Genomic DNA, 23447 nt, shown 5'->3' with positions numbered 1-23447 from the left:
GCGCCGGAGGCCGAGCGGCGACCCACGCGTGGGGGCGTGCCGGGGTGCCGGGAGGGGCCGCACTGCCATGGCGGCGGTGGCGGTGGGCAAGGCGGCGGGAGCGGCCTACGGGCACGGCGAAAGCAGCGGCGGCAGCGGAGGCTTCCTGGGGCCGCGGGTGCCGGCCGAGGTAGAGGCGATGGCCCGCGGCCTGCAGGAAGTAGGCAAGGAGACCTTCCGCCGCCTGCTGAAAGGTACGGCTCAGTGCGGTTCGCCCGGCAGCCGGAGCCCGCCCTTAGGGCTTCTGACGCAGGGAAGGGGGTTCCGTTCGGCGGCCGGCACCGCAGGGAGCCGCGGGGGTGGCGGGAAGCAGCGCTATGCCCTCCTCTGCGCCGGGCTGCGGTGCTCGGCCGTGCCCCGATGTCTTCCCCTGCGTTTCGGTGCCATGTATTCCACAGTTCTCTGTATTCCACGAGAATCGCCTATAGCAGTGGGTGCCGCCCAAGCTCATCGTCCCTTGGCTGCAGCCCAGGGCGAGGGCTGCGGAGCTGCACGGAGGCCGCGGGCCCCAGGAAGGTGGTCGTCGTGTGCCAGAGAGGTCATGACCCGCGCGGGAAGGTGTTTGTTACGGCGCTGAGGCTGTAGGGCTGAACACGCACTGCATGGCTGCTGCAGGGCTTCTCTCTGCAGGAAAAGTGAGGTTTGCTCAAGGCACCTGCACCGCCAAAACTGGGCATTCCTTTGTACTTGTTCAGTTGTTCAGTTGAGCAAATTTTTGTGTGCTAAATGATGGCAGAACAACTGAAGGGACAAGCTGATCAGAAGAGCAGAACATGTTTGTGGCTTTCTGAGGTGAGATCACACAGAATCAAAATCACAGAGCCGTAGGGGATAGCAGAGACCTCAGGGCCTCCCTCAGGCCAACCCCCCAGTGCAGTTCCCTATAGCAGTGGCACAGTAACATGTCCAGGCGGCTTTGAGTATCTTCAGAGAAGGAGACCCCCCCCACCCTCCCCACACCCCTCTGGGCAGTTGTGCCTGGGCTGTACCACACTCAAAGTAAAAAACGTTTTCCTCATGCTCATATGGAACTTCCTGTGTTTCAGTTTCTGCCTGTTACCCCTTGTTCTGTTGCTTCACATTACTGAAAAGAGCCCAGCCCCATCAACTTGACTCTTGCATTTTTTATGTATTTATGACATTTATAAACAGCGAGGGGATCTCCTCACAGTCTCCTCCAGGCTGAACTTTAGGCTCTCAGCCTTTCCCCATAAGGAAGATGCTTCAGGCCCCTTATCACCTCTGTGGTCTTTCACTGGACTCTCTTTTTGCACTGAGGAGCCCAGAATGGGACACAGTGCTGCAGATGTGGCCTCACCACGGCACAGCAGAGGGGGAGGATCACATCCCTTGACCTGCTGGCTGCACTCTTTGTAATGCACCGCAGGGTCCCATTGGCCTTCTTTTGGCCACGAGGGCATGCTGCTGGCTCCTGACCAATCTGTTTTCTACCAGAAACCCTAAGTCCTCAGAGCTCCTTTCCAGCAGGTCAGCCCCTAACCTATGCTGGTAGGGCTGTGACCCTGCTGTGATCGTCCTTTCTACTAATTGCCTCTCAGGCTTTTTCCTCGTTTTAGTCAATAGGAACCCAAAGCATCTGGTAGCTGGCACGTTTTGTTTAAGTCTCTAAAAGTGTTACTGCATATTGTCAGTAATGGAGCAGTGTAGCCAGGATTTCCTTATGGCAACTGAACGCGATAAAGCTACATATAGGAGTATTGGGAACAGAAGTTTCTGCAGATGTGGAACTGTATTTGCTGCCTAGTGCTGGGCAATGGAGAGCGAAAACTTCTATCAGTGCCCGGAAGCCTGACCGTCCCTCAAAACGCTGTGCGGGATGGCTGAAATTGTCAGCCACGTTTTGGTGTGCCATACCTGCTTGCTACCCTAGGGGGAGCAAACAGTCCTTCGGATCTCAGGGTAGGGCAAGTAAACAGTGCCGTATGGGGTCATTACAGTGCCCGTGACCGCCGCTGCGGGGAGCGTGGGCTCGCCGGCTCCTGTAGGGCTGGCAGAGGTATCCACGCGTCTTCTGTTCTTGCTGGTCTGTGATTAACAGCTTGCAGAACGCTGCAGCTCTTTGAAGACGTGATGGATTTCAACAGGCTATGTCAAAATTGCTCTGGTGCTTGCACCAAGTTGTCTTTTTGAGGCTGTTGCTGTCAATTTATCGCTAAATAATAATTAATAAAAAAATCAGGTGGTGCTTCATATGCCTGGTTGGTTAAAGACATAAGAACTGTATACACCATTATCTCAGGGTTATCCAGCGTTGTAGGCTCTTCTAAAACAGGAGTTTGTGACCTCATGTATCATCTACTGGGAGCAATTGGCTTAGCAGAGGGACTTCTTTGGGATGTTTTTTGGATTGTTCTCCCTCCATTTGACTGTTAGAAATGCTAGATCAGCTGATATTTCTGAGTTCCTTGAACTATTCTGAGTAAAAAAAGTCTTGTATTCTAGGGCAAAGTGAGTTGCTTTTGAAAGAAGACATAGATTTTAACCAGTTGTTAAGATTGGTCTGTAGAAAGAAGACATATTGTCATAAAAGCTGTCTAGACAAATTGGAGCTGTATTTAAATGGGTGAGTAGTAGTCAGCAACCTGGTCCTGCTCTGCACACAATGTAGTAAAGAGGCCTCAGTGCTGATATGCATTTGGCTTTTTCAGTAAATTGGATCTTCTTCCTCTTCTGAAAGGAAGTTTCTTTGTCTTAAAGCAAAGCCTTTTTCAGACAACATGGGAAACTGGGCAAGGAGCTAGTGCCAATCCTAGCTAATCTGTGTGAAATGTGCAGTGTGATGGCGCTGGGCAAACTGAGTCAGCCATGTGAGCAGTTCAGGGCTCATCACTGAATTTGACGTGCCACACCAGTTAGTAGTATGTAATATTGCTACGTGGGTTAACATTTCCCTCAAAGCTTGTATTGTTGTGTAGGCTACAAGACTTGAAGGTTTTCATTTTGCCTCCTTGCTCTTTACTTGTTAGGCTCTACTGCTACTGAAAGATAAATTATGTGGAAAGCTGGAAAACAATGTTGAATTGTCTACTCTCTTAGTGCTTTCAAACCTGTGTAAAAGAACTGTAATTAAGTTGTTAGCAGACTTCCAATGTGAACAATTTTAATGATAGAAGCTCAAGTCAGACTTGAACACATGAGCAGTGAATTTTTATTAATCTTTAATCCATTATCCCACTGGAACATATTCTACAGTTAAAACGTCTTCAGTTTCAAAATGCAAAAGCTTAATATGTTGAAGTTATCTTCATAAAGTGACTGACCTGTAGTGGAGGATGATCACATAGATGTCTTTACAGTGACTTGAAATGATAGTTTCGTATCTGGAAAAATGTCAGCACACTGAGCAAGTGAAATCCATGGGTATAGGAGTTGTTCACTATCTCCAGGTCTTCCACTTTTTAAAGGGGTCTTGCACTGCTTTCATATTCACAGTCACTGTGAATGCATTGGAAGGAAAAGACTGCAAGGACTCTGTCAAGCTGATTGCAGAAAGCACCGATCTCTCCGAAGAGCAGCTTGCTTTCCTCATTTCTGGCATGTATACCCTTCTCCGAGAAGCACTGAGACTCCCCTTATCAACTTTCAAACAAGAGGTAAGTTGTGGGAGGACCTGGAGCCTTAATCAGTTACAGCTGTGCCACGTGTGAGTTACCATCTAAATGCTGCTTGCCAGAGTGAGGAGTTCCACATGAAAATGTTGTTCTAAGTTAGAGCAGTTAGAAGAAACTGTTAGAAACGTAGAGGTTTTTTTGGTTGTATGGATTTACAGTGAGCTTTTCAGAAGAGTATTAGTTAAATCTATGGGAAAGAGATTACTGTATCTTTTTCTGCTTCAGCATCTTGTTTACTATGCACGTGTATTAACTCCTAAAGAAACCTTTGCAAAGTGTTATTTAATTGGCATCAACTCTCTTTCTTACCCTGTGTGTTCACATATACTCTGCATTTTGTTTACCCTTACAGACAAACAAATGCAATAAATTTTGTCGTCATTGCTCTACTGTAAGGGAAGGAAGGAGCTATGGTCAGAACAATATAGTGGGAACTGGGAGAAAGTGCTATTTCTGTTTATGCTATAGATGTTCTCTGTGAATGAGTGTACACCTGCCGTGGTCCTGACTCATGGCTGTTTTCTTTTTTTTTATATTATATTACCTTACACTTCTCTGATTTTATTTTTATGTGAGCGAACCTCTTCTTAGCTTCTGACGCCACTCTCGAGTTAACAGTCTGTGTCCTTATTCACCCAGGCATACTGGGAAAACACATATTGAAGGAAATAGTGAGACAGTGCCCTTTTGCCACTGCCTTTGCGTTGTCGTAGTTTAAACAAGTTACTGCAAAGCATATGTGAGAATAAGGTTGTGTAATTACTCTAAAGACAAATAGTGTTGTGAATAGCCACATGAAAGAAATGGCCAGGATGCAGCTTTCAGAACATTTTTCTTCCGAGAGATTTAGGCCTTTAAAATTAATTTCTCACTAGTTAATTGAATGCTTCTGGAAATTCTTTCCAATGAGTAATCTGTCATTTCAAAATTACTGGCACTTGAGACTAAAACTTCCAGGTGAGAGATAGAAAGCAAGTAGCTACTGTTAATTCACTTGGTAAGAAATAATCTTTCATGACTGTGTCCTGTAAAATTTCACCTTCTTTGTCTTTCTAGGTTTTTAAGGAAGACCTGAAGGAGCTCAGGTATGCTTGTTAATGCTCGTTTTTTTTTTCCATGTTTGTTTTTCTTAACTTTTATGTAACTGCCTTCCCAAGTCAACTTTTTTACACTACAAAGTTGGTATAGAAATTACTTGTAAATAACACATAATGCATCTGTTGCCAAATGTCATACAAAGCCAGAGGAAAAAACAGGTGTTGTGTAAGACTTGATTTAGCACTGAGCATGAGCAGTAAATTTTGCATGCTGAGGAGATTGGTCTAATTTAGTCTGTAATGTAGGTTATGCAAATGTGAGTGACCTTCTCTTTGCCATCCCCACCTTGCCCTGCAATATTTTTTAACATGTTTGGGAAGATAGTGATAACATTTCAGAAGCTAAGAAACTGCCCTACTTTTTTTTCTACTTTGAAAGGCCAGTGATATAACACTCAAGAAATCCTACCACCTTGTTCAGCTATGATCTCTTCTGCCAGTTACCCAGCAAAACATAACATTTGTTACATCAGTCTGTTCAGGCTATCTGTGAATAGAAGTTCGTATTCCAGAAGCCGGATGTGAGATAGTAATGATCTTTATAGGTTTTTCCTATTTCTATAGTTGGTTGTAACAAGAGAATAGCAGCAGTTGATGCTTTCGCCTCTAGAGAAACTTCTGCACCAACCAAGGTTCAAATATTTTAAAATACTAATTTCCTACATTTCTTTGCATTGCTTCGCATTGATTGCTATCTAGGAAATAGGGATTTCTACTTTCTTCTTTTCTCATCCTTATTTATCCATTAGCCTGCAGGTTGCCTTCTTCCTCAGAACAGTCATAAGCATAAGTTTTTTTATGAGCAACTTCAGGTAGCTCAGATTTAGATGGATGCAGATGGTGAGTTGTAATCAAGGCCATGTTGAACGGTGTCTTGTTTGTTGATTTTTGTCTGAAGCAGAGAGCTGGAGTTTGGCTTTCCTTTTGTCTTGTGAACTAAAAGGCAAGCTTCCTCCAGCACATTTGCAGAGTTCACACCCAGGTTAAAGTCAGTCAGTATGAAACTGATGAAATTCTTTTGGTCCAGTGGAAGTTGGTGTTTTTTTGAGGTGCACACAGAATGTGTTCAATGTGATTATGGAATAATGAAGAGCTCCAAAAGCTCTGTGGCAGTTTTCTGGGGATGGGTGAATATTCCTCTATTGAACAGTGGAGAAAGTGGGTATACAGGATTGTCAGAAGTCACTGGCTGAGCTGGCTGTGTACCCTGTATCCAGAAATAAAGATTCCTGTCCTTGTCATCTGACCGTGCTTTAATGCCTTCCACTTTTGTACTTGTTTTTTGAACTTTATGGATTACACATGAAAATAAAGTCTTTTTTCTCTCAGTGGTATTTTGTTAAATCTTTTGTTTTTTGTTGTTCTGGTTAACCCAGCTGATACAGCAGCAGTAGTTCAGGTATCTGCATTTGTGCTGCTTGCACTCATGTTTTATGTGCTGCTCACTGTGGCTTATATGCTCCCATGATTGTTGGAGGTTATTTGGACTCTGACAGTCTTTTTTTTCTCTTGAGTAGTTCTCCTCACCTTGTGGCTGAGCTTGCAGAAGAGTAAACAGCTCATTCTACTCTCAAGTTATGACACTTAGTAAATGCTACGACCTTCAGCACCTTTGATTCTTCTGGGAAATGTCATCTTCTATGTTTCCCAATACAACTGGGCTGAATGTGAAATGTTTGCATCTACTAATTACATTCAGACACTTATCCCCATGCTATGACTCCTGCAGGTCATCCTGTGATCATATGCATGAAGAATACATGTAATTAACTGTGAAGCAGTGTCTTAGCGTTATTGGCATCCAGTGTTTGGGCAGGTAGTTTGCATTTGAAGGCAGAAAAATACTTATTTCTTATTTTAATTTTCTTTGCAAATGCAAAAGAGAATTGAGATCTGAGCTGGATTACCTGTTTTCATTTCTCATGCATTCTAGTTTGTTCTTTTCAGTGAAGCTGAGAATTAGCCTGTCTAATTCCATCCATAAAGTCTTGTAGTTCTGGTGATGCATCTGGTATTGGCTTCTAGTTTTATTGGAAAGCGAGAGGCTGGGAAACATGCCCATTTGTGATGAATTAGATCGGTACTACTGGTTTCATAGGGTTGCCGTTCCATAGCCCATATTTTTTTGTCCTGACTGACTCAACCAGTGAGAATGAAATCATATTAAATTTTGGATATTATTTTTTTCCTTCCTTTAATAACTTTGTGGCTCGGGACAATAACATGGGGTTGAGACATCCTTACGGTACATCTTATTCTCAGAATGTTCCTTTGAATACTGATTACCACCTGTAGCTCAGGCCTGAGCTGCGCTATGTTCTGTGTCTAAACTGCTTAGTATGTGATAAGCTGCTTGAGTTGGGAACAGAGTTTTCAGCAAAATCATTAACTGCAGGGCAAAAATAACGCAAGCATAAAGATAGCGTTAATGCTTCTACTTTAGTAACTTGCAGTCTTACAGTCAAACAAGTATCATGATAGTTATCATAGCAATTGTGTTATAAGCCTCTTTCTTCAGCTTTTCTGCTACATTCAGAGGCTATTTGATGGATTAAGTGATGTGCTTGCACAGGTAGTATAGGTAATGCTTGCAGAAACTCATCTCTTCGGAGAGACACGTAACTGAAAAATCAGTCTAGTCTCTCCTCCTCAGTTTCTGGTTTGCCTCAGTTGACTGGCTTACTGGTATGAATTCAATTCTATCCAGGTACTATTTAAAAACCTGTTTAAACCCCACTTTTTCTTAAAAGGATTCAAACTCAAATAACTGCCATTTCATTTTCCCACTGTGTGAGTTGATGAGTTGTTTTTTTTCCCCACAGTACAAGCCCTTTAGGACAGGTAACTTCTTTGTTTGCTTTGATTGTCTTTGATAGACTGCTGTGTATCTCAAGGCAGTGGTGAATAATGTCTCAGGGCACTGATTCATACTTCGTGTTGTGAGTGTGGCAGCTGAAGCAGTTACTTCTTCCACTTGTCCAGCGTGCCTCTCTGTAGGAGGTTACTGTCTATGTGCGAAGGCAGCTAATGGATAATGTTTGCTCTGCAGTCTTTGCAGCTCACAGCCTGATATATTGAACTTGAAATCAACAGCAGCTTATTTGTAAAGCAGCAGCAGCATCACAGAAATGGTAAAGTAGTGGAGTGCAAAAGGCAGATGGAGTGAGTTAGCCTGTTCAGCTTGTTTTAATGGTCTCATCAAATTTATCCTTGTCTCCCTCATGTTAGATCTGTTCCTCTTTGTAAGTACTCTTAGCTACAAGGGCTTCTGTTTTTACTTTCAAGGGAACGAGTCATTCTGTCTTTTCACTGCACTTTTAAGGTGAAAATGAAATGAAGCGTATAGGTTTGGGATGTTTATAAGCCTGTGTTGTCCATCTGCCTTCTGCGCTTGTCAGAACCATCAGTAAAACTTCTTTACTGAGAGAAATTAGGTAAATACAGGGTTCTTCTGAACTCACTGTTGCCATTTTAGGTAGCACAGGAAGTTGTAGCACAGCTTTTAGGGTTCTTGTAAAAACAGCCTGTCCTCCTGAGAGTATAGACTGAGTCAATACTGAAGTGCTTACATAAGAGATGATGGCAATTTTAAGCAATGCAAAATGGAAAATGTTGATACTATTTTTGTGTTCCGCAATAGGTTTTTGCATCTAAGCCCATATATTTGTGGTTACAAAACACTTGTCTATTTTCTATTGCTCTTTTTTTTTTAAGGATACCAGAAGATTTCATCACGGACTTTTCCAGTATTGTCTTTGGTAACAGGTCAGTATTTTTGTGTATCATGTATTATGCAACCCTGCAGATATACATATTCCAGGCCTGTTGAAGAAACAGCAAAATTCTCTAAACTCATGAGAGGAAGATTTGTCCCATTATTTGGATTCAGTATAAATATTTATCATTCATGGGTTTGTATGCAGTAAGTAGCTTTCATGCCATTTTTCCATTTTTTTTCTATGATCGTCACCAGTTTTTATAACGTTCTGTATCCTCTGTAAGATGCATCATTACCTACGGATGAAGAGTAAATTGCAGAATTAAGTGTTCTTATCATCATCATCATTGCAAGTTAGAGCAAAAGTGAAAGGCTTGCTTTGTTGAGAAACAAGCTATGAGTGTCCTTCTGCATGCTGTGATTTGTAGAAACTTTCTCAGACAGCATTTAATCATGTCTTAATGTACAGCTGAATTCAGACTGAGTGACTTGATATATATGAGATATCATCTGCTCTGCTAGCTGTTACTCATTCACCAAGCAATATACCTCCTTACCTTCAGACTGTGTACCAATCTGAAACTTCTTGAGAAGGCTCTTTGCTTTTCCTTAGAGGGATTCCCTTTTTTCCATATGTTCTTTACTCAATTATATTTATCTGCCTCTGTATGTTGAAATTGCTTGAACTTCTTGCATATGTGGAACTTTCCTCCTTGAGAGGTGAGGTCACTCAGCGCATGACATCACCAACCTAGAGCTGTTTCAGATATACTGACAATCATCGTTGTGGTATCTCACTTCCCCTCACAAGGGTCTGAGTGCTGCTACCAACATTTAAAGTATTTTTAATTTTCTTGTTTAAAATCTTGATTTAAAATGAATGGTTCTTGGGGTAAAAAATAAATTCAGCCTTCTCATATTTTCATTGTTATTCTGTTTGAATTATAGGTGTGAAAGAATGCAAAATTCATGGTTGCAAAGTGGAGATATTGTTTGCAGTGGAGAAGTTAAATTTAGATGTCATTGGAAGCATGCATGATTGTCTGTTTTCTACTGTGAAATCACGATGCTAGAAAATTTAGCTTTTTCTCATTTCAGAAGCTGTGTTTATCCAGTGTAATCTTGCTCTGTGTTTTGAGATCAGAGAAGAGCACCTCAGATTTGATTTCTAGACAGATCTGCTTTTATAATCTTAAGTGTAGTAGTGACTCATGCATATATTTATTGAATTGTAAATATATATGACTGTGATGATAAAAGAAGTATTAAGCAATAGCATCTGATCAAAAATTCAGTATGAGCCAGATAACCCAGAAAAATCAATTTCAGAGTTTTCAATACTTTTTCTGGCATCTTATCCTATTTTTGACATTTTATTCATTAAACAACAACTCTGAAGTGCTGGAAATTAAATATTCTTATTTCTGTGTCTCCATAGTTCCATCAAACTATATAAACTGAAAGGGAAATAAAACTTGACACATTCACACCATAAAATAAGCATATGAAATTAAAACTTCTTTTTAAGAGACAACATAGCCATAACTTTCCCCACTTTGAATGTTTATAGTAAATGTACTGCATGTTTTTTAGATAGCATAGCTTTAGCTTCTTCAGGAGTGAGCGTTCTGTGTGCCATTTGACGCATACTAGTTTATATGTTTTCTTTGTTCAGTGGCTTGCTGGGCTGTATAGTTGCGTGCATCACAACCCATCCCAAGTTTGTCTTCAATTTTGATATTGTTATGTCAGTTACTGCTCCAAATTCTGAAATCTTCCATCTTCAATTGCTCTGTTGCATCCTTCAGCAGGTGATGTTCTTGTCAGCAGGCATACCATGTTGGGTGTTCTGTAATTGATATGTATTGCTTTACTCATTCTAACTTCTCTCTTAGGCACTGTATGCGTGGTGACAGTGTATTGCAGCTGTTGGCACAGAGATTTTATGAAATGTAGTTATATTCCATAGGTTGTAGATTCAAGGTCCATTGAGTCGTCTTCTGCTCCATTTTGCTATTCCTCTTGGAAGTTGATGGTTTGATTAAGGGTTTTTGTAATACCTGTGTGTATGTTGACAACTATGCATATTGTCAGCCTTACAGGATTCTTGCAGTTGTAATCCTCTCCACCCTGAGAAGGTGCTGACAGAAGCTGAATCTGAGCTATAAAAACTGTGGCTCTGAGGGGCTGGTATTGAAGTGCAGTCCATTTTGGCCACAGGAATGCCATAATTTAACAATCCGTTTGGGCACTGCTGATCTTTCCCGTCACTGCTAACTGTAACATCTTCCTGTTACCCCTCCTCATTCTGTGCCCAGTGCTGCTGCTATGCTGAATGGGCTGTCCTCCATTGAAGGGAGTTAGCGTGTCTTAAGGATGCAGCAGCAGCGTGGCTGTTTTTAGGCCTTTCCCAATTTAAGCACTGAGGGAAAGGCCTGTTCTTATTGTTTAATCCTGCTAATGACCATTCTAGACTGTGACTCCTTATGGTTGCACCCAGCTGTGTGACCTACTTCCTGTTCAGTACTGTACAGTGTGTAGGAACCAGCTGATCTATTTTCTCTGCTCGTTACTTTGTTGTACCGTTTGGGATGTATGTCACTTCTGACCAGCACTGCCCCCCAAAAAAGAATGCATTCTTTCTTATGTTGCTTTTGCTAAATGCAAGAGCATTGGAGGATCTTAGCCTATCCGTATTTGGTACCTTATCAAATCATTAATCTTTCTCAGCAGTTTCTAAAAGGACCAGCTCACTTGCACAAAAGAGTCCAAGTTCCTACAGTCCCTGATTTGTTCAGAGAGGATTCCTCTCTGAGGTAAACTCTGTAATTAGATTATGTCTAGCCCCATGGATAAAGGATGTAATGTTTCTTATCCTGCCCTTAGCTGGAGTAGCTTTGAAATGTACCGTAAATAACTACCTGAGACATGGGATACTTAGCAATAAGTAAATAATGATAATAATAATGTAAGTAACACTTAAGTCCAGTCTGTCCTCCTAATGGACTGGCTGAATGATCTCATTCTGAACGTATTCTCTCTGTATATCTAAAAATGGGTGGTGGTTATGTCTTTGTATTAGATTTTGCTTGTTAACTTACCTAGAGTTTAAGATGCTATTAAAATTTTAAAGATAGTCAACCACCTGAAGTTTAATTGACGTCAGCTATATTTCCTCACAGAATGAAACTGAGACTTGATGAGCCTGATTCTTCCTGTAATATAAGCAATAAAGAAAGTCTGGGTCTTCTCAAACAGTAGTCTAGACAGAACTCATGAAGGTTGTGTTGGGGTTGACTTGTATATTACATAAGGAAGTTGGAGTTTGTAAAATATGCTGGATTAGCAAGAACCACTGTGTGGTTTTATTTTAAAATGTGCTTCAGAGTACACTCTAATATCATTACATTTAAAACATTGCTGTGAGCTAATACTGGGTGCTTTCTGTTGAAGGAGCAGAGTGAGCTTAGACCAGCTTTGTGGCTTGAGTCATCTGTCTTCTGTTCCGGCTTGCTTGTTCCTGCTGGATTTATGTGAAGATATATTTGTAGGTCCCTTTCTCTATGCCTTACAGTCGCATGAGAATTGAAATAATAGATAGGCCAGCCACCACAATGACTCTTACTAAAATCTGTAATGACCTGAGTTTACTGGAATTACACAGAATAGCACTGTCTCTCTTTTTTTTAACAGCTGCAATAGCAGTTAAACATAAGGAAAATAGGTAATCTCAGTACAGCCGTCTTAAACCCTCAACTCATTCAGACCCATTGGGTCATCTGTGTGGGTGATTGAGCACTGACACAGGTTGCCTAGAGAGGTTGTGGAGTCTCCCTCCTTGGAGGTATTCAGAACATGCCTGGACATGGTCCTGGGCAACCTGCTCTAGGTAGTCCTGCTTGAGCAGGGGGTTGGACCATATAACCTTTCAATCTCAACCATTCCATGAAATCTCTCTATGTGATGATAAATCTACAAGAAACAAGTTCCAGACAGGTTTGTTCTGAGGAATCTTATTCTCCCTTTAGATTGTCATTGCTTTTGTGAATTTGCATTTCAGCCTCTCATTTTGTGATTTGCTCTATAGGCGTCCTGTTTCTGAAGGCACAGCTCTGATGCAAGCAAGTAGGCTGCCAAATGTCCAGGACTTCAAGTGGAGAGTGGACGTAGCTATATCCACAAGGTAAAAAAAAAAAAAGAATTCTGCATGGCCACTGAAGAGATTTTTGTCCAAGGTTAAACTGACTTCCTGTGCTTCCTAAAATGCTAACAGTGTTGAAAGTGTATCTTACTGCATTAAATGGTAAGATACAGAGGGTTTTTTTTAACACTGTAAGTCAGTTGATATGCAGAAAGTTACATGCACTCACCAACAGGCTGCTGTCTTCATCTTCTGCTAGCGATGTTTTTTTTATGCTTATTTGTTTACTCTCTAAAACTCCTGTGCTAAAATCATTTAACTCCAAGTTTTGGTCTCTCATTATTTTAAAACCTGATAGATCTGATACAACTTCACAGTCCTCCCTGATGATGGAAGCAATTAGATAGATTGAGCCACAAGCAGCCAGCCAGGCTCTCAGTTTCATTGGAGAAAGGGAGGGAAATTGTCTATTCAGCTTCTCAAGTAGGCTATCATTTATGTTTAGTCTGTGTTAAATAAAATTCCATACCCTATTTACATATCTGTTGCTGTAGATTTGACAGAGAGGCTTCAGAAGAGCAACACTGCCGTAGTTTTGCAATTGGTCATTGACCTGCCTCCTAATTTCTTTCACAAAACAAGAATAAAAGCCTCTGTGTGATCATCTTGTCTATGCCTGCAGTGAGTGACTTCTTGCTATCTGCCACAGCAGAGGCAGTTAAGGGATGGATCTTTGGTCAGACAGGAAGTAGAAACCTGTGATTTTCCTGATTTTTGTTTCGGTCTCACCAAGACTAACCAGGATGAAAGAAATTAGATGATCCACTATTTGTCAGTAGCTGAAACTGTTAGCACGAGTGACTTTTTGTTGTGTTCCTGCATTGCAGGATCTAAGAGAGGGTTCAGTCTCACTGCTGACATAGTTGAGAGAACAATAAGTGACTGGGGAGAATCTTTCTGAAAACAAGAAAAAGGTCTCCTAAGTGAAAATTGTGGTGGCCACAAGCTACAAGTTCAAGTGATTCTCAGATGAGCAGTGCTGTAAGCACCGCACAGGTATCACAATGCAGAAAAATCTGTACCTGTAAGAGAACAAAATGTACAGATAAATATCCTCAGGCACAGCTCTTGCAAGCTTCGGGCAAATCCTATGATTGTTTTCCAAACAACAAAGGAGCAATGCATTACCCTTTTCTATTTTCCTTCATATTTTCCTTTACAGTCATCCTCCCCATGAGAATTCTTGTTTGTCATCCAGCAGCAGCCTCTGTGGAGGGGCATGGCTTCTGGCTGTAACACCTGTCAGTACCTGAGCAGGTTTTGGCAGCATCCGTTGATGAATGCTGCACAACAGTGACTTATTTCCCCTTTTGGGTCATCATGTAAAATAAATAGCAACCCACAAATTTAGGATGAAGACTGGGGGAGTTTGGTTCCTCAGATGAGATGGCAGTTGAAAGAATGAAGGGATGGAAAGAGTTAATACAACATAGAAAACTTCACACACACACAAAAAAAAGTGCATTATTGCTAGCCAGACTTGGTCAACTCTTATGCCTGTCATAGTTTGTGGAAAATGAAAATCCTACTGTCAACATTTTCTTGCTGTTATTAAGATATTCAAACTTAGTGTGTACTGTGAGGTACGCTTGACAGGACTCCCATCTCCATGACTTTATGGGCAGCCAGGTACATAACATAGTAAAAATGACTCGTGTAAAGCCAATGGGGAACATCTTAAATCGTTATTGTACAATGGTGTACTTGGCACGCTGCTCATGTTTATTGTTGTAATGTAATAATGTAAATAATTGCAGTTCACTGGCCCGTGCTCTTCAACCATCCATTTTAATGCTGATGAAGCTTTCAGACGGGACAGCTCATCGCTTTGAAGTAAGTCTGCCATAACAAATGAAAAAGAAAGCACTTAAAGTTCTTTTTAGGAAGTTGAACTACTATTTAAAGCATTAAAACTTTTGTAAACAGTTCATTATCGGTTTGCTTTTTTCCATGTCCACTGCAACCACATACAATATATAACTGATTGCCAACCAAAGTCATTTCATACCTTGTTCCTATGCACATTTGGCTGAGAGCTCATTTGTTACAGGAATATTAGTTATATTAGTTACTGGAAAGTACTGTTGCATAACACCTAGTTTGTTTTAAAATTATAGTTTTGGCATCAGCTCTAACCTTCAGACCTCGTGATGGCTTTTTAGAGGAGAAAAATTACTAGGGTAGTTTATATAAGATATGATGCACTAGTAAACCTCCTGCCTGGTAAAACATTCTCTTCTCTGCAGAGGTAGTTTTGTTTTCTTTAGCACAGATCTCACTGCTAGGAAGAAAGTAAAAAGCTTATTTGTTTTTTACCTCAGGATTAGTCAGTGGCAGTATTTCTGATGCTATATGTAAGGGCTTGCAAAAAAAAAAAAAAAAACTCTATATTTTAACCTTTGAAAAGGAATGCTATTTGTTCTATAAATAACATGGTAGTGCACATAGGAGTTCAATGCATAACAGTCATTGTCACATTTGAACTCCTAAAAGATTCTGGCTTCAGTTCACGTATTAGTAGTAGTCTGGAAGAAGTACCAAAGCACTCTAGGCTCAGGGAGTTGGACTGATTTTAGTGTAATGTTTCACAATACAGCTGTTGAGGAAGGTATAAACTCTGTGCTACATTGCCAGGTGTTGGGGGTTTTACTTCACAGAAGATGAGATTGACCCCAGTGTGGATAGTCCTTCTCAGAGCAGTCTGTTAGCCCTCTCTGAGATCATCCATGGAATTTAAGTGATACCTTGGACTTCAGGTCAACTCTTCTCAGCATGATGAGTTTCGCTTAATAAATGCTAGCACATGCTCTTAGCTGTTATGATTTGGGGCTTTGCTTTTAGTCTGTGGTGGAGATGTGTTGGTGCGCCTGCCTGGTGCATGCAGAAGTGCAGATATCTGATAGCAAATTGTATGCCTCGCTTTTCAAGTCAGCTTTTTGCTGCTGCCAAGATCTGAATACCAAAGATCTGGCTGTAAACAGGATTTTTCTATGATGAGTGATCTTCCTGCAGATAGTAGTAGCTCCTTGATCGAAAACCAAATGCAGGTAAGCATAGTCCTCATCTATTCAGTTTTCTTGCATTCCAACAGGTACTAGATGTCCTGTTAACCAACAGGGATTGTGTAAAATGATACAATGAGAAGATTATCCCATTATCAACAGTTTTAGAAAGTGTATGTCACAGAAAGAAGTTGTCCTGATTGATCTCCTAAGCTTTGTTTTGTTTTTCTAAGCACAGTGTGTTTCTGACAATGAATATTTTTTAGAAAGCAAATGAGAACTGAAGTGTTTTGAGTTTTGTGGTATGTATGTTGCTGTACCCAGAGAGCAGAGCTCAACACTGCCCTCTGCTCCCTGAAAGGAGCTGTGGCTGCCACGAAGCCTCCCCTCAGCCCACTCTGCTCGGGGCCCAACAAACTCAGGGGCCTCAGCTGCTCCTCATACATCTTCCCTTGAATCTGGAAATTGCAAATCAGATGCTGGATTCCTCTCACATGATTGATATCTGCTGCAGTGGGCAGAGTGACAAGGGACTCTGTCAAAGAGCTGCGTGTCTTCATTGTAGACAAAGTGGAGTAAATTAGCCAGTGCTCTGCAGAACAGCCTGGGGCTGCACCAGTGCAGGCACAGGCATTTGTGCACTGGACTTCGTGTTAATCTCTGCCCCTCAGTCTATGCCTGTGCTCAGATGTGTTCTCAGAACGGCCTTAACAGTGCTTTGTATACTTCCTTCCATTTGGCTTCTCAAGCTTGAAATGGCACAGGAAAGTCTGTGAGTCTTCTCACTTCCTCTCAACCCTCAGTGAGTCTCATCCATGTAAAATCATAACTTATGGGTGCCATATTTGCATGATCCACAGAGAGGAAACGTTATACTTCTATAACCTGGTTTTACCTCTTAGCCTTTGAAAAGCTGATCTCCTTAGCTCTGAAGCTTGTGCTTAAACAAGTGCCTGCTATCAGTTTGTCCAGTTACTTTTGTATCATTTGCAATGCTGAATTGCAGCACATTGTTTTTTGCTCTCTCAGGCTGTCATCTCTTTGAAGATATTATCTCATTAGCTTCTTAAGCAATAGTCTAATCTTTGAAACTAACTGTAAACTTAGTGCACACAGCTATAAGGCCTCTTCTGCACTGTAGCCTTTACTCACCATTAATCCCTTGTAAAACCAGGTTTTAACCAGGATAGGTGGTGAGATAGGGAAACGTATTCAGTTTGAATGGAAAACTGCTGTGTTCATTAGTTAAATAGGTTTTTGTGGTAATATTCACTTATAAATGACAATTTAATTCTTTATACTCATCTCCACCGACGTGTATGTATCACCTGATACAACCGTTTAGTTGAATTAAAGTTTTAAAATAAGTTAAATAAGTTTTCTAAACTGGAAGCCTCTTGTTTTGGGTGCACCATTTGCAAATGGAATATTTATTGAGGCCTACATAAAAGTGTACAGGCTCAAAGAATTTGCATTTGAGACATGTAAGCATCTTTGTAAGTCATGTTTATATATACATTTGTTCAGAAATTGAATCCAGTTGAATCTCTTCTAGCTGACATCCATGAAACCTCAATGTGGCACCCAAGGGTAGCAGGGAAGCTTGATTTTGAGATGTAACTAATCTGAAAAAGTGACTAGTATAAAATCTCGGACTGGATTTTTATACGCAGAGCATTGTCTCCCATACCCCTTGCGGCATTTCAAAAGGAAATTCACCCAAATAATCAGAATTTTTATGGTTGTGGCCACGCTATAAATATAACTTTGCAGAGAATGTGACAGGGTAGCATGTCTTTATGTGGGTTAGATATTTTGGATTTGCTTATTTGAAAATTTCGACCTCACATTGTAAGAGGGATTTGATGGCAGCAATTCTTTCATTGCCACATTTCTTTAGCCTAAAAAAAGTATATGGTCTGACGTTCCCATCTGAGTTAAATAGTAGTGGAGAGTTAGGGCAGGTCCTGAGCTAGCTAAGCCAGTGGTTTCAGTACTTGGTTTTCTGTGCACTTTTACTGCACCAGTCTGGTTCGGACATTCATCTATTGCTTGTGATGACTGGATACATTAGTCTGTCTGATATTCCCTTGTTAGTTGCAAGCATTGTATGAGTGAGGAGTGGAAGTTTCCTTTATGGAGCGTTGCACTATCTTGAAGTCAGCACTGCAATTTCTGTTAATTAAATTGTGGTTTCTAGTCAACTAGCAGGAGCTCTTCTGTCATACTGGCTTTAGCTAATGTTGGCCATCCTTAAGTTGCCATAACTTTTTTCTAGTGTTGTGATTACATCTGTTTCTTTTCTTGTGTAAAATGAGAATGTCCTGTGGCTGCTTTCCAGGTTGAATTCTGTCCTCTCATGTCAAAGCAAAAATAATAAGCTCTTGGGTGGCCCTTCTTTAGCTGTAGCATTCAAGTGCTTTAAAGACAAAGACAGCTGATGGTTTGACTGACGTTAGTAACAGAACTGGGTCCAAATTAAAAGGCCCACAGATCATGAACCCTGACTGAATTTACTGAACCACCCTTCTTTTTCTTAATGAGAAATAAGCAGTAGGAAATAATTGCTTTGGAAACTGTAGACTAGCTTGTAGGTCTGGATGGATGTTTATTATACTGTTCTAAAACATGAAGAAATATCAGAAAAAAAACTCATTGTTTCAGGAACTGAGAAGAACACCTAGAGTATTTCATGTTTCACAATACCTTCTTGGACTTAACATTTTTGGATTGGGCCTTAGGACTCTGCAAGAGTTTATTGTTACCGAGATCCGGCTCCTGGTACATATAAGAGATACCTGCTGTTTTTTGGCAGCAGAAGCTTCCCTTTCATTCATACGCTATGAAGACAAATGGCTTCTGTGAGATTTATTAACCTGCAGCCTTTTGCCTTAAGTCTAATGTGTATATATATGTGTTTATTATTATTATTTATTTTACTTATTTATGTTAAAGGGAGATTGGACTGACACTCCATAGGCATGCCCTGCCCTGAGTTTCTAAAGTGTATCATGCTTGTTAAACTGAACCTTCTGTTTCAGGTGCCAGTTGCAAAGTTTCAGGAGCTGAGATACAACGTAGCCCTTATCCTGAAGGAAATGAATGATTTGGAGAAAAGAAGCATACTGAAAATCCAGGACTGAACGCTTCTGAACTGTGATGTTAACAGATGTGAAACCTTCAGTGAATTTTGTGAAGGGTAAAGCATGGGACCATCACCACTTTGCCTGTCTTATAACTGCAATGTAGCATTTATTATGTCTGCTGTAAATATTTTTTTTCTATTCAAGTGTTAAAAGCACAAGCTCTTTTCTTAAGACTTAGAAAAAAAAACAAAAAATGTATTGATGAAACAGTATAATCCAATTTGCAAGCATTTTTTGCATGATTCACCAAAACATTTTTTAAATAACTGTCTTAAATGTAAGAATCATTTCTTCCTGATTATGATTCATCACTCTAATTATTTTTGAAAGCCTGCTACCGGAAGTACCATCAGTGTATATCAGAAGAAAGCCCTGCAACGTGTCAAATAAAGAATACAACAACGACTATCGTGCTGTAGTGTGACAAATGTGAATTTGAGCTTGGCATAAGTAAAATTGCTGTCTGACTGCGTGATAAGTGACTGACTCAAGTATAGGTACATATATTCAAAAGCTAATTTTGAAGAAAAGTGGGAGTCTGGAGATCAAGAAAGAAGCATGGACTGAACTAATTCAGTGGAATTGCAGAAGAGGAAATGTGTAAGTCTTTACCTGGATGATCAGTATGCACTAAACAGGAGTAATCTTGTAGATTTCTAAATGGGAATGCCTGCTTTGTTTCACATATTTCCCATGTGTGTCAGCTGAATCGTCTGAGTCTTACTATAGGGCAGAAATCTCTAGCATGGTGATGATATCCAGCAGCAGAAGACAGTAGCATTGTACATCACTACAGCTAATATACTCCTTAGTGTCACAAGCCAGACCCCAGGATGAGGAGGCTTTATACAGCCCCTGGGATGAAAGTCAGAGGTGAAAGTATATCCAAACAATACCTGGGTCAATAAAATAATCGAGCAGGAGCTGAAGGCTCCGTTGCTCCATTTGTAAAGCTTGAAAGAACTCTCTTAACTGGAAGCATATGTTTTAAGTATCATTTAAACTCAGTGGGACCACAAATATGTCCCAAAGGGCTTTGCTAAGAAGGAATGCATTCCTGAGTCAGTGCCTGAAAGAGTTTTCCCCCAAGAATAAGGATATGGAGACTGAACAGCTAAATAGCACAGCTCATGGGCCTTGGCACAGGGTTTATGCACCTGTCACAGGTAGTCTAGAATACGTATGCCACTACAATTGTTAAGCATTGGATTTTCTAGCTGCTTACCAAGGAAGCCTATCTCAGTAGTACCACCCATACTTGTCTCGTTCATTTTGTGTAGAACTTGCTTTTATCACCCTCATTCCTGGGAGGAGGAAAAAAAGAAAAAGAAAAAAAAAAGCTACTGAATATAATATTGTGGATTCGGGAAGGCTTTTACACTTCCACAGGTGTTCTTGTAGGAAAGAATAACTTGGCTCTTGGGTTTTACAAATCACACTAGCCATAAGATGATATTGTCCTGCTTTTTAAGAGGAGTCTTCTTTGATAGAAGTCCCTGCCAATGTACAGACACATGAATAGTCGCAGTCCTGAAAGCCTAACAAGCCTATACGTGAAGTGTCCTGTAGTTTCATATAAACATGTTGTGTGATTTTGAACTGTTCAAAAGCCACATGTTCTGTTTGCTGTCTTTGTAGGCCACTTATCAACTTCCCAGTTTGATTCATGTACCTTAATTGCTCTGTGTAGCTCACAGGAAAGCAAATAAAAACAAATTAGCCCCTATAACTTCAAGGGGACTGTAGATTGCATTAATTTGTTTTTTGCTTTTTGGTTTTGCTTTGTGAAGTTTGTTCTACTTTTTACTGGAAACACATTATCACAAAGTGGGAAACAAAACATTCTCTTGTTGTAACTTTTTTTTTAAAAAACATTTATGTTTCTTATGTTTTTACGTGGCTTTCAGCTGGAGAATGTACCTCCACTGAGGCTATTAGTGAAGTCTTTCAAGACAAATGGAACACCACGTGAACATACAGTGCATTCTATTGCTCAAGACATCTGCAAAGTACTTTTTTATTGGGCAGCGTAGAAGAATCAATATGTACTTTTACGTTCTAGACACAATATATTCGTTTGGCAGTTCTCCTGTGACAGCAGTGGTGTATGTGCACCAAAAATGGGCGTGCTTCCTGGCTGCATGCTCACATTCTCTGGAAGGGATGATGGACCTTACAGTCTCATTTGTCTTGCTGTGCATTATGCAGGAGTTTGCTGTTATTGGTAGTTTACTGTGCACACTGACAGGTACTTAAACACTTGGGCTTTTCTTATGTACAAAAGGAGCTAATTTGAGCATTGCTTTTGACAGATTATCTTTTCACCAAAATGGCTGGTGAGAATGTATGGCAGATAGTCCCTCAGTTTTGATAAAATGAGCCTTCCAGTTGGTGAATTATGTATTAAATATTTGTTCAACATTGAAACATCTTGATTTGGTACCAAAATGCTCTGGAATTTGAATTCCACCGAACTTGTCATGGGAGCATTGTCATTTCATTACTGAATAAAAATAACCTTCTAAAACTCTGGGTATGTCTGAGCAGAACTGATCTTTCCCAGCTCACTCTAGGTTCGGTTATGCTTCAGGGACGCAGTGTGAATCCCTCGTTCTTTATCACACATGGAAAGATCCAATTTGAATGGGATGTTTGCTATGTGCATCCCAAGGTCTTGTCAAGCTGATCACTTGATCAGGAGGTGACAAGGACCTCTCCTGGGTTATACTCATGGTTTTCCCTGAAAAAATAAACCCCTGGTTTTGGTGTGTAGTTCTGTTTGTCCTTTTATTTGATGGTGCCATGCATTTCTTTAAAATGGTGGATGTATTTAATATCTTGATTCTAGTAATTTTTCTAACAATGGCAAGTGACCATAGTAAATTCCCCCTTTACAGCTTTTCTTTAATTTCCTTTATGGCATAGGGAATATCAGGCCTCCTCTTTTCAATTGGCTCAGCCATCAGTCCAAAACCGTTCTCACCTATGGACTGTTGCAGAGTGTGCAAGCACCTGTGTATAAAACAGCTTTATTTGTTACATGGTTTTTAACATCCCTGCTGCCAGCAGAGAAGGAACTCTGTCAGGAAGGACGGCAGGTCGGAATGTGACATTTGGGTTAGTTGTGTATCGGAAGGGAAAGAAATGGGATTGCTCGCTGGTTTTGTGGTCTCAGAGTGTGATGCAGATTATAGCTCCAGAAGAGGGCTGAAGAATGCAGTCATGCTCTTACACTGTTCCACCAGCCATTAACTGCTGGAAGAAAACCAGTATTGTGCTCATTGTCATTAAAAGGAAGAAATTAAACCTCCTGTTGTAGAAAAATCATAGAAAGGAGATGTGCTTTTGCAGAGTGAGTCACCTCCTAGCTGTAACTTCTGTTTAAGTGAAAGATAAATCAGCTCTCAGTCTCCCAAGCAATGCGGGTAGGTAGGGGTTTGCAGCCCCACTGCTGTTCCAAACCCACAGATCTACATAAGTGAGTATAGGAACACTCCATGCTTTCAGAATGTAACATACAACAAAACAGAAGTAGCATATGCAGATTGATTGTGTACCTCCAGCATGTGCAGCTGTCTTTGCTAGGGCATTCTCTGCGGAGCTGAGCTGGCTGTTGGAGCAAGGTGTTCTATAGTGATGTGCAGCTGTGCCTGTGAGAAGTAAAGCAGTACCTTGGCTTTAAAGTATTGTTAAGTTAGTGGCTGTAATGTTCACTCTGTACCTGGCACACCCCACACAATACTTGCATTCACCAAACAACACGTATCAGGAGCTAGCAGAGGTTTCTGGTTTCTCCTTGCTGGTTTCTCCTGAGAAGTCCCGGAGCTGTTGCCCTTAGGCCATCCACAATGAGATCTTCACTGTTCTTGGGCTTTGCATACAGATCTGTGGCTCTGTGACCCTCAGAAGCAGACAACTCTCACCGCATGGCAGTTTCCAGGCACCACTGCTGCCCCTTCCTCTGACTGCTTCAGCCGTGTCCCTGCTGTGTCACCGAGCTCCCGGGGGAACGTGGCACAGTGCTTCTCCAAGAGCCAGTCCGGTGCTGGGCAATCAGACTGCCAGCCAGCCCTGCGTGTCTTTTCATGTGCTGTAAATAGAAGCTGTGGAACTTCCTTTCAGAACACAAATCTGATTACATTTTCTATGATAATCTATTTCCATTCCCTATCCTGAATTCATGCACAGCTAGCAAACCTCCCCTTCTACCACGGCTCTTATCTCTTTAAGTGTCTGCTATGTAACTATGTAAATACTGTTGGCGTATCCCCGATAGAGAGATTGTCATCGCATCGCTACTGGTAACCAGCGGTTATGTCACTTTCCCTCGCTTGAATAGGCTTTGACTCATAGTGGTTTTCAGGACAATGGTTATAAAATAACACACAGAAGGGCTGCCGAGACGGTCGTTTTGCAATAGAGACAACTGCCGACCTCTAGAAAACGTTTTTCCTTTTGTTAAGGCTATTGTTCTTTTTTAACACGAGGCTTTCTCGCATGGAAGTTGGAAGACAGGCTGTCTGTGTGCTGGTAGCATCAGCTCGCTGGGGAAAATGCCTCGTTGTCCCACAGCGTCGCTCCACCCAAACTACGAGTTCTTCAGTGGCCCTTT

At 41.1% G+C, this 23447-nt stretch overlaps 1 protein-coding gene across 1 annotated transcript; it reads left to right on the top strand.

The window, feature by feature from the left end:
• Positions 1-49: 49 nt before the first annotated feature.
• On the top strand, positions 50-21367 carry COMMD5 (COMM domain containing 5). The gene is made up of 7 exons (NM_001008465.2): positions 50-233; positions 3493-3653; positions 4728-4756; positions 8483-8533; positions 12574-12669; positions 14445-14520; positions 18731-21367. Exons 1-7 carry the CDS (start codon positions 68-70, stop codon positions 18830-18832), a joined length of 681 nt encoding a protein of 226 aa, NP_001008465.1. The 5' UTR covers positions 50-67; the 3' UTR covers positions 18833-21367.
• The last annotated feature ends 2080 nt before the right edge of the window (positions 21368-23447 follow it).

This window comes from Gallus gallus, chromosome 4 (assembly GCF_016699485.2).
Source record: "Gallus gallus isolate bGalGal1 chromosome 4, bGalGal1.mat.broiler.GRCg7b, whole genome shotgun sequence".
NCBI lineage: Eukaryota > Metazoa > Chordata > Aves > Galliformes > Phasianidae > Gallus > Gallus gallus.
Note: the sequence above shows the minus strand (reverse complement) of the source record. Positions and strands in the feature narration are given on the sequence as shown.

Excerpts from the sequence above, each read along its gene's own strand:
- COMMD5 (NM_001008465.2), top strand. The coding sequence starts at position 68 with ATGGCGGCGGTGGCGGTGGGCAAGGCGGCGGGAGCGGCCTACGGGCAC. Across the intron at positions 4,757-8,482 it reads GAAGACCTGAAGGAGCTCAG|GATACCAGAAGATTTCATCA; the intron begins GTATGCTTGTTA and ends TTTTTTTTTAAG. Across the intron at positions 14,521-18,730 it reads GGACAGCTCATCGCTTTGAA|GTGCCAGTTGCAAAGTTTCA; the intron begins GTAAGTCTGCCA and ends CTTCTGTTTCAG.